The sequence below is a fragment of the Protomyctophum parallelum genome (assembly GCF_964188405.1).
Source record: "Protomyctophum parallelum genome assembly, chromosome: 18".
Classification (NCBI taxonomy): Eukaryota; Metazoa; Chordata; class Actinopteri; order Myctophiformes; family Myctophidae; genus Protomyctophum; species Protomyctophum parallelum.
This window is the reverse complement of record NC_139716.1, coordinates 45,831,622-45,845,883: the sequence shown is the minus strand read 5'-3', so window position 1 is coordinate 45,845,883 and position 14,262 is coordinate 45,831,622. Positions and strand designations below refer to the sequence as shown.

The following is a 14,262-nucleotide window of genomic DNA, read 5'->3' as shown; positions in this document are numbered from 1 at the left end:
GTCTGATATATTTCAGAGTGTTATGCTGTTAACATGCCCACACCCTCTGTTTAGCACTTATATAACCTCTACAAACTCTTATTACAAAACAAACAACAAATGTGTAGTAAATTACAAAACAAAAATATATAGTTTGAGAAACACTGTCTACCGCCTGGGCGCCTTCTATCAACATTATCCCAGCATTGAGCTTGTAGATCAGCTGTTTTCAGGGAGCATGCGCGACACCAGGCACGGCGTGACGTTTACGATCACGTGACCCTTGCACCGTTATGGGTGCGTTCGTTTCGTATCGTTTTGAGTCGCCCCGCCCCGCCCCCAGTGTTGCCCTATATGGCAGTGGTTCTCAAAGTGTGGTCCGGGGACCCCCAGGGGAACCAAATGGACCCTTATGGGTCTGTAACTCTGAGAATGTACACATTGAACCAATGTGGTTCCATTTGTACACTCTCAGAGTTAGATTAACATTGATTTAACAATATAATTGAGGTCTCAGATATATTAATGCCATTAAATGGGGGTCCGTAGACTAATGTATGTCAAACTGGGGTCCTTGAAATTAAACGGGTTGAGAATCACTGCTCTAATAGCTTTTATTATGGGGGTCTTTCATTGATTGATTGAAGTATTTATTAATAGTTTGCAGAATTATACAGTACTCAAATTAACATAGATTTTTACCATGGGGGTCCGTAGACTAATGTATGTCAAACTGGGGGTCCTTGAAATTAAATGGGTTGAGAATTAGGCTACTTCTAGAGCCGTAAACATCTTCTCTCATGGGGGTCCCTGGCATATCTTTTCTAACGGGGGTCCGCGGGGCTAATTATACATTTTGGGGGTCCTTGACATGAAAAAGTTTGGGAACCTGCTTAGCCCTGGTCCAGTGCTTACAGCTGTAAGCACTGGACCAGGGCTAGATTCGGCACAAACAAGGGACTAAATTATTTTCGCTCCTATGCCACCAAAATGTGGAACGCCCTACCAACAGTCATTAAGACATGTGAATCCCTTGACTCCTTCAAAAACACTCTCAAAGGGCCCCTACGGATGGCTGCAATTCGAAACTGGCCTCTGTAAAAATCTGAATCCCCCCCACCCCCCCCCCCCCCCTTTCCCCTCACTGTATATGTATCTTTTCCCTTTTTGCTTATTATGATGAATTCCTGTTCTGTTCTTTAACTATATAGAAGTGTCTATTTGTACGTCTCTAAATGTTTTGATGAATTGAACAATGTGGACCCTCTTGTAAACAAGTGTAATGCTTAATTGGGTCGTCCACTCACAGTTAACAGTCTCTGTATTGAGTTTGTGCTTAAAATGTACTGTAATTCTGCAAACTGTTAATACTTATCAATCAATCAGGAACCTGCTGAGCTGCTCTGTGATGCAGAATGCATTGAAAAGTGGGTATTAACGCCATCTGGTGGTTGAATTATACTGACAGAGCTACAGTTATACTTCTTCCGTCCAACAGTGTTTTACAACAATGTTGTCAAATGCGCGTGCTCTTACACCAACTTCCGGTGAAGGGTTTAGAAAATAAAAGCTGTAGCTACGCGTCAAGTTAATTCATCAAAGGTCCGCCGTGTTTCCGCTTTTCCCTTCAAAAGAAAAGCAATTTCCGGAAACAGCCGAACTACGCACTCTCTCTTTGCTACGCAGCTCGGCTGTTGTCGTACGAGCGGAACTGAGCATGCGCAGTGGTCGTTAGCTTTAGCTATCGTTAGCTTTATGCTGTTTTCATGGATATTATCGTATTAATACGTGTTTAAGTGTTTTATTGTTGTTCTAAAAAAATAGACGATTATTTAACACAAACTGTCGATTCAAATAAATAAAGTTTAACAACAAATAAAGTCTCGTTTTTATGCCATGAAGACACACAGCTAGCTGGTTAGCTAGCTAGCGGCTAGAGGCCAGAGTCATCTAGTAAGGGTGCCTATGGGCGATAGTTCCAAACATTGCTCCTATGGCTGGAACTATTATACATTGAGATAGAATGAGCACTTCCGCATTCCATTGTTACAATGAGAGTCAAGCTAGCTGGCTCTGACTCGGCACTGCGGCTGCGCAGTCGAAAACAGCCGAAAATACGAACCCCTAAACATCGGCTGTTTTCGACGCGCGACACCGTGGTACGGATGAAACACACACTGCCGCATCCTGCGGTTGTCTGTTGTCACCACCAGGGGGCAGAAAAGTCTACATTCTGCTGTATCTGCTGCGTTGTGGCATAATATGATATTATGTTTAGAATGCATCTTTAATCTAAACCAGTGGTTCCCACACTTTTTCATGTCAAGGACCCCCAAATTGACACAAATTAACCTGCGGACCCCCATTTGAAAATATATGCCAGGGACCCCCATAAGAGAAGAATTTTATGGCTCTATAGCAGGGATTCTCAACCTGTTTTATTTCAAGGACCCCCAGTTTGACATGCATTAGTCTACGGACCCCCATTTAATGATATTTCTATCTCTGGGGCCCCGATTTATATTGTAAAATCAATGTTACAAATGGAACCAAATGGACCTGGAACTCCCTCAAGGACCCCTGGGGGTCCCCGGACCCCACTTCGGGATTGGAACTACTGTTTTAGGAACCATTATGGAACATGTATAAATGTAACCTCAAATGGCCAGTTATAAACCTAACTAATACTAACCTAGTTAACCTAAATGTACTCAAATGGCCAGTTATAAACCTAACTAATACTTTGATTGACTATTTATTAACAGTTTGTAGAATTACAGTACATTTCAAGCACAAACTCAATACAAAGACTGTTAACTGTGAGTGGACGACCCAATTAAGCATTAGGCTACACTTGTTTACAACAGGGTCCACATTGTTCAATTCATCAAAACATTTAGAGACATACAAATAGACACTTCTATGTAGTTAAAGAACAGAACAGGAATTCATCATATAAACCTATACTAACCTAGTTAACCTAAATGTACTCAACTGGCCAGACAGTTCACACTAAAAGATGTCTTTTTTATAGGTTAAATATAATATGCTTAAATAATTCACCTCAAATTGTTTAAATAAAGGATTAATGGGTTTAAATAAGTATTTATTATCAGTACATTTCAAGCACAACTGTGAGTGGACGACACCATAAAGCATTGTTTACAAGAGGGTCCACCATTTTCTGCATGTTTTCAAATGGGGGTCCCATGGGGTCCCCGCCTTAGAGTATACTCTAAGCGGGTCCTTGACATGAAAAAGTTTGAGAACCACTGCCCTGTGGTGTTGCCAGGTCTGCTCGTTGTAAGCGACGTTGGTTGGGCTTGTTTTTATGTACAGAAGACTGAGGCTTCAAACATTGGTCTAAATGTAGTTCTCTGTGGTTTGGTTTCCTAAAGTAAAGTGTGTTTATAAACCAGCAATTCTCAAACATTTTCATGTCAAGGACCTCCACATTAATATATTATATATATATTTTTCTTCCACGGCTTGTTTTTATAACCTAGATTGCTTAATTCCTCAGAGAACGTGGCAACACCGCCCCGCCCGCCCGGTGTGTGGTGAGACGCAAAACCCAGCGCTCCCTCAGTGTAACGCGGGAACAGGGCGCGGGGAGACGGACGGAGGAGGTTGAGAGTTTGTTATGAGATTTATTTATGTATTCATCTTCTAACCTTCTGCATGTCCGTTAGCCCTGGAAACAAGTCTCTGTGGATGTAGCAGCTAATGTGGCTAACAGTTAGCACGGCCAGGCTTAAACAACCAGTCAAAAGTGTGTGTGCCTTAAAACTAAAAGTTTACTTCATAGTTTGTTGGTTTGTTGCCGCTAGCCTAGCCTAGCCTGTTAGCCACAGCTAACTGTCTGCTCCAACAGCAACACAAAGGGTCAGAACCCTCCATCCTCCTAGCAGACAGACAGAAGAACCTGGGTCAGAACCCTCCATCCTCCTAGCAGACAGACAGAAGAACCTGGGTCAGAACCCTCCATCCTAGCAGACAGACAGAAGAACCTGGGTCAGAACCCTCCATCCTCCTAGCAGACAGACAGAAGAACCTGGGTCAGAACCAGACAGAAACATGGAGGCCTTCCAGAAGGTGGAGAAGATCGGAGAAGGAACTTACGGAGTCGTTTATAAGGCCAAGAACAAAGTGACCGGAGAGACTGTGGCTCTGAAGAAGATCAGACTGGACACGTAAGAGGAGTTGTTGTTTGTTTGTTGTTGACATTAATGTGTTCATGTTGTTGAGTCTGTTTGTTTTCTGATGGGATGACACACACACACACACACACACACACACACACACACACACACACACACACACACACAGACACAACAATGACCTACTAGCAGCTAGTAGGTGTGTGTGTGTGTGTGTGTGTGTGTGTGTGTGTGTGTGTGTGTGTGTGTGTGTGTGTGTGTGTGTGTGTGTGTGTGTGTGTGTGTGTGTGTGTGTGTGTGTGTGTGTGTGTCTGTGTGTGTGTGTGTGTGTGTGTGTGTGTGTGTGTGTGTCTCTGTGTGTGTAAATTGATTTGATGTAGTGAGTAGTAGCTAGTAACTAGCTACTACTCACTACATCAAATCAAAACAACGTTGTGTGACTGAAAAATCAGCGCAAACTAAAGGTTAGCCCGTTCAAACTAAAGGTTAGCCCGTTCAAGGGACCCTAGCTCTGGTCCATAGCCCTAATGCTCAAGGCAGAATTAAGTCATTAACCATCAGGGCTTTAGGGCTATGGACCAGAGCTATATGGGTCCCTCAGAGCCCCTTTCGGGACCAGCTCGGTTTATACCTTTTCTGTATTTGGACGACATTGACATTAACTATGTTTTGATGCAAATGTAAAAAAAAAAATACATCCAAAAACATCCATGATAGTCTTCATCCAAAACTATACATTGACTAATGTCAACTTACATGGATAATACTTAGTTGATACATTGTTACCCATGCAGCTGATAAAACAGTTATTAATACTTAGTCGATACATTGTTACCCATGCAGCTGATAAAACAGTTATTAATAATACATGCAGCTGATAAACTGCTTAGTTAGCATACCCTAGCTAAATGCTATTTTATATAAAGAATAAGCTAAAATATAGTACATCATAGTACAATGTAAATGCTTCTTGTCAGATGTTAAAACATGATTAGCACTAGCGTTGACGACCTTGCAGTCGTCTTATATGCAATCTGGAGATAACATGTTATGTAGACTAGACTGATTGGTTTGTTGACCTGCCGTCCTAGTCGGTATAGTTTCCATGGTAACCGGGATGCTCGCCTTAAAAACACATTCAGCTATTGGTGTAGATGACCTCGCTCACTGTAAATCGCTCTGCATTAAGATGATAAATGACTAGATTATAATTGTATGATTGCTGCTCTTCCTGCAGGGAAACGGAAGGCGTTCTAATAATGAGTGAAGGCGTTCTAATAATGAGTGAAGGCGTTCTAATAATGAGTGAAGGCGTTCTAATAATGAGCGAAGGCGTTCTAATAATGAGTGAAGGCATTCTAATAATGAGTGAAGGCGTTCTAATAATGAGTGAAGGTGTTCTAATAATGAGTGAAGGCGTTCTAATGAGTGAAGGCGTTCTAATAATGAGCGAAGGCGTTCTAATAATGAGTGAAGGCGTTCTAATAATGAGCGAAGGCGTTCTAATAATGAGTGAAGGCGTTCTAATAATGAGCGAAGGCGTTCTAATAATGAGTGAAGGTGTTCTAATAATGAGTGAAGGTGTTCTAATAATGAGTGAAGGTGTTCTAATAATGAGTGGAGGTGTTCTAATATTGAGTGAAGGCGTTCTAATAATGAGTGAAGGTGTTCTAATAATGAGTGAAGGCGTTCTAATAATGAGCGAAGGCGTTCTAATAATGAGTGAAGGCGTTCTAATAATGAGTGAAGGCGTTCTAATAATGAGTGAAGGCGTTCTAATAATGAGTGAAGGCGTTCTAATAATGAGTGAAGGCGTTCTAATAATGAGCGAAGGCGTTCTAATAATGAGTGAAGGCGTTCTAATAATGAGTGATGCTCTTCATGAAGGTGTTCTAATAATGAGTGATGCTCTTCATGAAGGTGTTCTAATAATGAGTGGAGGTGTTCTAATAATTAGTGGAGGCGTTCTAATAATGAGTGGAGGTGTTCTAATAATGAGTGGAGGCGTTCTAATAATGAGTGAAGGCGTTCTAATAATGAGTGAAGGCGTTCTAATAATGAGTGAAGGCGTTCTAATAATGAGTGAAGGCGTTCTAATAATGAGTGGAGGCGTTCTAATAATGAGTGAAGGCGTTCTAATAATGAGTGAAGGCGTTCTAATAATGAGTGAAGGCGTTCTAATATTGAGTGAAGGTGTTCTAATAATGAGTGGAGGTGTTCTAATAATGAGTGGAGGCGTTCTAATAATGAGTGGAGGCGTTCTAATAATGAGTGAAGGCGTTCTAATAATGAGTGAAGGCGTTCTAATAATGAGTGAAGGTGTTCTAATAATGAGTGAAGGCGTTCTAATAATGAGTGAAGGCGTTCTAATAATGAGTGGAGGCGTTCTAATAATGAGTGAAGGCGTTCTAATAATGAGTGAAGGCGTTCTAATAATGAGTGAAGGCGTTCTAATAATGAGTGAAGGTGTTCTAATAATGAGTGAAGGCGTTCTAATAATGAGTGAAGGCGTTCTAATAATGAGTGAAGGCGTTCTAATAATGAGTGAAGGCGTTCTAATAATGAGTGAAGGCGTTCTAATAATGAGTGAAGGCGTTCTAATAATGAGTGGAGGTGTTCTAATATTGAGTGAAGGCGTTCTAATAATGAGTGAAGGCGTTCTAATAATGAGTGAAGGCGTTCTAATAATGAGTGATGCTCTTCATGAAGGTGTTCTAATAATGAGTGGAGGTGTTCTAATAATGAGTGGAGGCGTTCTAATATTGAGTGATGCTCTTCCTGCAGGGAAACGGAAGGTGTTCCGAGCACGGCCATCCGAGAGATCTCCCTCCTGAAAGAACTGAGTCACCCAAACATCGTCAAGTAAGTTCTGGAGTTTACTTAACGCTTAATGCTGTCACATGTTCTGTCATCTGTCAGAGTTCACAGTTAACACTGTGTGTGTGTGTGTGTGTGTGTGTGTGTGTGTGTGTGTGTGTGTGTGTGTGTGTGTGTGTGTGTGTGTGTGTGTGTGTGTTCGTTCCAGGCTCCGTGACGTCATCCACACAGAAAACAAGCTCTACCTTGTGTTTGAGTTCCTTCACCAGGACCTCAAGAAGTTCATGGACTCCTCGTCCGTCTCTGGCATCCCTCTACCGCTGGTGAAGGTAAGCATATTAAGGTTGTGAGGTTGTGTTAGGGAAGCAGTACAGAATGATTATTGTTTAGGGAAGCAGTACAGAATGATTATTGTTTAGGGAAGCAGTACAGAATGATTATTGTTTAGGGAAGCAGTACAGAATGATTATTGTTTAGGGCAGCATCAAATAACGCTAGTTTTCATGATCCACGCGTCCGATTTATCCATCAGGCTGTGTGTGTGTGTGTGTGTGTGTGTGTGTGTGTGTGTGTGTGTGTGTGTGTCAGCCATATGAACTAAAGTCAGTGGATGATGCTGAAATAATGTGATGTGAGAGAACGGCTGCCTGTGTGAGTTAATTATACTTATGTCATGCTGCGGAGCGCGTGCAGAAAATAGCCGATCTACAAGCTTACAGCGCGTCGTCGTCGCGCATTGCAGGGAATGATGGCTTAATCTCTGTGTGATATACAGTGTAGCGGTTTGTTGGTGCGAGCTCGCGTCGGGGTGCCAGTAAGAGACCCAGTCTGACAAAATAGGTAAAATAATAACATGTTATTATTTTACCTATTTTGTAGATAAATAAATATATCAACCCCTGGAACAAACAGTACACAGACACATAATAATACCATACAGCATCATAAAGGAAACACGCACACACAGAGGACTTCATTTAAGTGAGCCGTGTACGTCACGTGTGAACCAATATGACGTACAAATAATGTTCAGGCACGCAGCACCAGTATCCGACTTATCCGACACCAGTTTATTCATTGAGTGTTCCCCCAAACAAATAAAAGAACAAAACAAAGTCAGTCCGAACGTCAGACAGTCCCGGTCAGAGCGCTGCGTATTAAATCCCTTACTGACACTTGATGACGCGGTTAGCGTTTCCTCCTCTTCCGATCCGCGGTGATCCACACCGCGTTGTCAGCGACGCCAGCGAGAACCAGGCGTCGGACGAGCAGCCACGCTCCGACGGGGGAAATCACTACACGCACAGTTGGGATGGTGTTGTGTGGACTAGTCCCACTCTCTCTAGGTCGTCCTCAGACGAGCCCTCCATCGTCGTTTCCAGTCCTCTCGGTTCTCCATACATCCGGCCAGTTCGTTGGTACTTTGAGAGTGTCACAGGCGCGGAGCGCCACAACAGTGTGTATGTATATACGCTGTTAACCCGTTCCTGTCTGTGCTCCACAGAGCTACCTGTTCCAGCTGCTCCAAGGCCTGGCGTTCTGCCACTCCCACCGGGTCCTCCACAGAGACCTGAAGCCCCAGAACCTCCTCATCAACGCCCAGGGGGAGATCAAGCTGGCAGACTTTGGCCTGGCGAGAGCCTTCGGTGTTCCTGTCCGCACGTACACGCACGAGGTGAGTTTTCTGTCCGCACGAACACCCGCTGTCCGCACGTACACGCACGAGGTGAGTTTTCTGTCCGCACGAACACCCGCTGTCCGCACGTACACGCACGAGGTGAGCTGTACAGGTGTAACACTAGTTAGTCCTATTCATACTCCAGGTTTAGGTGATAAGCTGACCACCAAACTACATGACGTATATATTTCTCATATGTTTGAAAAGTTATGAATTCCTAACTCCTGCTACTGTTGGTTCTGATGTGTTTTTAAGGTGGTAACTCTGGTTCTGATGTGTTTTTAAGGTGGTAACACTGGTTCTGATGTGTTTTTAAGGTGGTAACTCTGGTTCTGATGTGTTTTTAAGGTGGTAACTCTGGTTCTAATGTGTTTTTAAGGTGGTAACTCTGGTTCTGATGTGTTTTTAAGGTGGTAACGCTGGTTCTGATGTGTTTTTAAGGTGGTAACGCTGTGGTACAGAGCTCCAGAGATCCTCCTGGGCTGTAAGTACTACTCCACAGCCGTCGACATCTGGAGTCTAGGATGCATCTTCGCAGAGATGGTAAACTATATTCTTTTCAACTTTAAGGACGAGGATGATCCTAAAAAAATGTCTTCTAAAAGTTTCTTAAAAAACGATTCTGTGTCAGTGGTTCTCAACCTTTTTTATGTCAAGGACCCCCCGAATTATCTGTATTTGGTCGACGGAAATATGTTATTCCAGGAACCTCCCAGAAGCAAAGATTAGAGTTAAAAACGTTCGCTCTGACAGAATATATATTCAAAGATTTTCAAAAATAGCAGACCTACAAGCTTGTAGATAGTATAGCAATGCTTAAAACACCAAAAGGGGTTCCCGTTTTGAAATGGGTTAAAACTAATGCTGTCAAATTCACAGCGATTGGCAGGCGGGATGTTGAGGAATACTGGTTCCTGCAATGCACTCCCTTCCCAGACCCCTTGTTAGGATGTTTTAACCCATTCTGACCTGAGATCAGATTCATACGAGGTTTCCACTGGACACACACTGGTCTGATTAACCCGTTCTGACCTGAGATCAGATTATAAAAATGTCAGTCGTTCTTCGATTTTTCAAAAATAGCAGACCTACAAGCTCGTAGCGCGCCACTCGGTGGCGCGATACGAGCTTGTAGATCTGCATTTTTCAATAGCTAAAGCATAACATGATGCTAACACCAAAATGGGTTCCCGTTCAGAATGGGTTAACTACAAAAATCATGCGATTAATCGCGATTAAAAAATGTAATCGCCTGACAGCACTATTTAAAACGCAACTGTACTGAGAAATGTCATAATTACTGAGCTCCTCTCCGCTCGCTCACCAGATCACCAGGAGGGCCTTGTTCCCCGGGGACTCGGAGATTGACCAGCTGTTCCGGATCTTCCGGACTCTGGGAACGCCAGACGAGACCGTGTGGCCCGGCGTGACCTCCATGCCCGACTACAAGCCCTCCTTCCCCAAGTGGGCGCGGCAGGACCTGACCAAGGTGGTGCCTCTGCTCGACGAGGACGGACGAGAGCTGATCGCCGTGAGTAGATCCTTTAGTTTTTTATTTTATCTTAAAGGACAACTTTAGTTTTTTTCAACCAAGGTTCATGTTTTAGGTTGTTATTAGAGAAAGTAAAAGATGAGTGTTCATCTGTTTTCATTTGCTGCTTTCTTTCGTTTTAGGGATTTTAGCAGTTTTTGACAGGGGGGCGGGGGCATTCAAGCATGGGTCTAAATATGCATTTTTTAACACAATTTGATGGTGATTTATTTTTGTATGGTTTACTATAGTCCTAATAAACGCCAGAAAATTACATCTGGCCACAAAAGATCACAGGATCTACTGAATGTGAAGGTAGCCTACTGGGAGAAGGCTTATACTGTGTGTATAGGCTCAATATGTCAGTTTGTCACATTCAGTAGATCCCGTGATCTTTTGTGGCCAGATGTAATTTCTTGGGGTTTATTAGGACTATAGTAGCCTGACCCAGAGCGAGACATTTCTCGTCTAGAGGGGCGGGTCGCGCCTCAGAAATGCGTGCACCCTGATTGGATCTCATCGATCTGTCCGTCACCCCCGGCCCCTCCTCTCCCCCCTAGTGCAGCGCTACGTCACATCATTTAGAGCGACGCCCACCCGGAAGGGTTGACTCCCACTTTTAGACTTGTTCAGCCCACGGCTTTTTCCAGGCTTTCATCTTTCGCGCAGACGAAATGAAAGCCTGGCTATCGAGGCTAAAAAATACATATTTAGCCCCATGCTCGAATGCCCCCGCCCCCCTGTCAAAAACTGCTAAAATCCCTAAAATGAAAGAAAGCAGCAAATGAAAGAAAATTAACACTCACCTTTTAGTTTCTCTAATAACAACCTAAAACATGAACCTTGGTTGAAAAAAACTAAAGTTGTCCTTTAAACTTGTAGCCATTAAGACCTGACGCAGATTCTACAAATGCCTAAGGGCCGATTCATACTCCTATTTTAGAGCCGAATAAAAGTGGGTGACGTCATTTGGCTCTGTAGAGCCTACAAGGTGACGTCATTTGGCTCTGTAGAGCCTACAAGGTGACGTCATTTGGCTCTGTAGAGCCTACAAGGTGACGTCATTTGGCTCTGTAGAGCCTACAAGGTGATGTCATTTGGCTCTGTAGAGCCTACAAGGTGACGTCATTTGGCTCTGTAGAGCCTACAATGTGACGTCATTTGGCTCTGTAGAGCCTACAAGGTGACGTCATTTGGCTCTGTAGAGCCTACAAGGTGACGTCATTTGGCTCTGTAGAGCCTACAAGGTGATGTCATTCGGCTCTGTAGAGCCTACAAGGTGACGTCATTTGGCTCTGTAGAGCCTACAAGGTGACGTCATTTGGCTCTGTAGAGCCTACAAGGTGACGTCATTTGGCTCTGTAGAGCCTACAAGGTGACGTCATTCGGCTCTGTAGAGCCTACAAGGTGACGTCATTCGGGGGCGGGCGGGTACCGTGCTAAAGTCGTCTCTTCGATGCTACTGAAAATTTCTGACGAGCCGAAATCATTTTGGCACTACAGCGCCGAAACAGCGGTAAAATAGGAGTATGAACCCTTAATGTCTCTAATGTTTTCCGCCACATTGATATATATATATATATATATTAATGTGTGAGAGGGAGGATGACTGAGTTAAGCAGTCACACCTGGCCTGAGTCAGACTAGAAGTGGACTCAGAGCTGGGTGTGGCTGCGCACCTGTTGTGCATCATGGACTTGATCAAAGGACACAACGGGTTAAAGCAGTCACCTCCACAAACACTCAGGAGAGGCCATCTCTCCACTGTGCGGACAGAGGCTGTCTCTTGAGTGTTTAACCCATTCTGACCTGAGATCAGATTCTAAAAATGTCAGTCGCTACTCGATTTTTCAAAAATAGCAGACCTACAAGCTCGTATCGCGCCACTCGGTGGCGCGATATGAGCTTGTAGATCTGCTATTTTTAAATAGCTAAAGCATAACATGATGCCAACACCAAAATGGGTGCCCGGTCAGAATGGGTTAAGGGAAGGTGACTGCTTAAATCAGTCATCCTCCCTCTCACAATATGTATTTGGCCGCGGACTCCCATCGGGAAAATGTTTAGTGCCAAGGGAAGAAGAGAAGATTCTAAATGAAAACATTGGGTTAGACAACACTCAAAGATATCAGTACAATATGTACAAGCTCATAATGTGTGGGAAGGTTTTGCTACTCCCATGCGGCTGTATGTGATAATTAGTGTAACCTACTTTAGAAAATCAACTACGACGTTAAGTCACATTACTTTATTTACTTAGTTACCACTAATCATGTCGTTCACCTAAAACACATTCTAGCTGAAAATGAATTCACTGTCACTGTCACAGACGAACATTAAAAGTCCCCAAAATATAGTCTCTTATTATTTATTGCTGTTCTCCCTGAACTATAAGTTATTATTTATTGCTGTTCTCCCTGAACTATAAGTTATTATTTATTGCTGTTCTCCCTGAACTATAAGTCTATGAATGATTGTATTTCTATCTTGTAATTATTTTCGTTGTCGTTTCTCTTCCAGCAAATGCTGACCTACGACCCCAACAAGAGGTTATCTGCCAAAAACGCCCTGGTTCACCGCTTCTTCCGTGATGTCACCATGCCCGTACCCCACCTGAGGCTCTGATTGGTCACCACCATGCCCGTACCCCCACCTGAGGCTCCGATTGGTCACCATGCCCGTACAGGACAGGGTTTTTCTTGGGAGTAACGTCTCTGATAGGAACCTCTGTGTGACTTCGCTTCATTCCAGTTGTTGGGAACGTTCCCAGAATGTCACTAATGGTGCCTTTAAAAAAAAAAAGAAAAACACATCATTCCCATGAAAAGGTTCTACCAGCAATTTAAGATAATAAGGTGTTAAAGTTCTGTGTGATGTTGTGCCTGTTCCTGGTGGCGCCGCCTAACTGGAAATGTGTAAAACGTTATAATCTGTATAAACCTTACGACACACAGCGGCCATGTTGGAAAGAAGCTGCTTGTTGTTACCAATGAGTCTACTGAAGGTAGCTGGTCCGTTTAAGCCCGTTTCTGTGTTCATACTGTCTGTGCATATAGAGAGAGTCTGTTCTGTGTTGATTTAACCCATTCTGACCTGAGATCAGATTCATACGAGGTTTCCGCCGGACACACACTGGTCTGATGAACCCATTCTGACCTGAGATCAGATTCTAAAAAATGTCAGTCGTTCTTCGTTTTTTCAAAAATAGCAGACCTACAAGCTCGTATCGCGCCACTCGGTGGCGCGATATGAGCTTGTAGATCTGATATTTTTAAATAGCTAAAGCATAACATGATGCTGACACCAAAATGGGTGCCCGGTCAGAATGGGTTAAAGGAATAACTCTGTTTTGACTGAATGAAGGCGTCACAACCCTTTTGTCCAGAAATCACCCCCTGAAAAGATAAAACTCATTTCAAAAGCAAATACAGAACTACAAACTCCCAAATCAACATTGCAATGCGATGCAGTGTGTGCTCTTTGTTTGGGGGGGGGACGGTGTCAGAAGAACTCTTATCTGGTTCTCGGTGAGGAACTCGGAACGTAAACCAAACCTTTTGTCTTTTATTCGAGCGGAGTTGAGTTTAGCGGTCTCGTACTCTCGTCTCCACCTTCCAATAAACCAGAGAGTTGTTCATGGTTATAAACATGCTGCCTCTCCCAGTACGATGTAAGATAGTCATTTTCTCCTTTAGTTTATAGCAGACTTCTAGTTCTAAATTGATCCCCCCCCCCCCTAAATTATTATTTGATTTATTTTGTAATACTGTACGTTATAGACTATAAGTTTTGTTTTAATGCAGATTTTATAGGAACGTTTTTCACATCTAGATTTTAAAGCCAGAAGTTGTTAAAGTAATTTTTTGTATGTTTAATTTACACAAAAGAATAAAAACTTGTTCAAGTCCTTGTTCGATTCTCCATATTACACTTGTTCATGTGTAATACCAAAGATGGCCAGTAGGAGGGGGCAATGTTCTGCAGTTGGGGAAATTAGGCATCCTGAATGGCGCAAATCCTGTGTTTTAATTAGTGGTGGAAGTAACAAAGACTTACTTTTTACTCCACTACCATCATTTGAAAACTTTAGTTATTAC

The 14,262-nt window shown here is 43.1% G+C and overlaps 1 protein-coding gene across 2 annotated transcripts; it reads left to right on the top strand.

Annotated features, from left to right (window-relative positions):
- The first annotated feature begins 3,580 nt into the window (after nucleotides 1-3,580).
- Nucleotides 3,581-12,973, top strand: cdk2 (cyclin dependent kinase 2). Of its 2 annotated transcripts, XM_083788544.1 has the most exons (9): nucleotides 3,581-3,864; nucleotides 3,943-3,985; nucleotides 4,055-4,172; nucleotides 6,924-7,001; nucleotides 7,165-7,285; nucleotides 8,461-8,631; nucleotides 9,076-9,177; nucleotides 9,962-10,165; nucleotides 12,686-12,973. In XM_083788544.1, the coding sequence occupies exons 3-9, from the start codon at nucleotides 4,057-4,059 to the stop codon at nucleotides 12,788-12,790; spliced, it is 897 nt and encodes a 298-aa protein (XP_083644670.1). In that variant the 5' UTR covers nucleotides 3,581-3,864; nucleotides 3,943-3,985; nucleotides 4,055-4,056; the 3' UTR covers nucleotides 12,791-12,973. The 2 variants fall into 2 exon arrangements, with proteins under 2 accessions (XP_083644670.1, XP_083644671.1); XM_083788545.1 differs by having other exon boundaries at nucleotides 3,581-3,985.
- The last annotated feature ends 1,289 nt before the right edge of the window (nucleotides 12,974-14,262 follow it).

Excerpts from the sequence above, each read along its gene's own strand:
- cdk2 (XM_083788544.1), top strand. The coding sequence starts at position 4,057 with ATGGAGGCCTTCCAGAAGGTGGAGAAGATCGGAGAAGGAACTTACGGA. Across the intron at positions 7,002-7,164 it reads AGTCACCCAAACATCGTCAA|GCTCCGTGACGTCATCCACA; the intron begins GTAAGTTCTGGA and ends TGTTCGTTCCAG. Across the intron at positions 7,286-8,460 it reads TCCCTCTACCGCTGGTGAAG|AGCTACCTGTTCCAGCTGCT; the intron begins GTAAGCATATTA and ends TGTGCTCCACAG.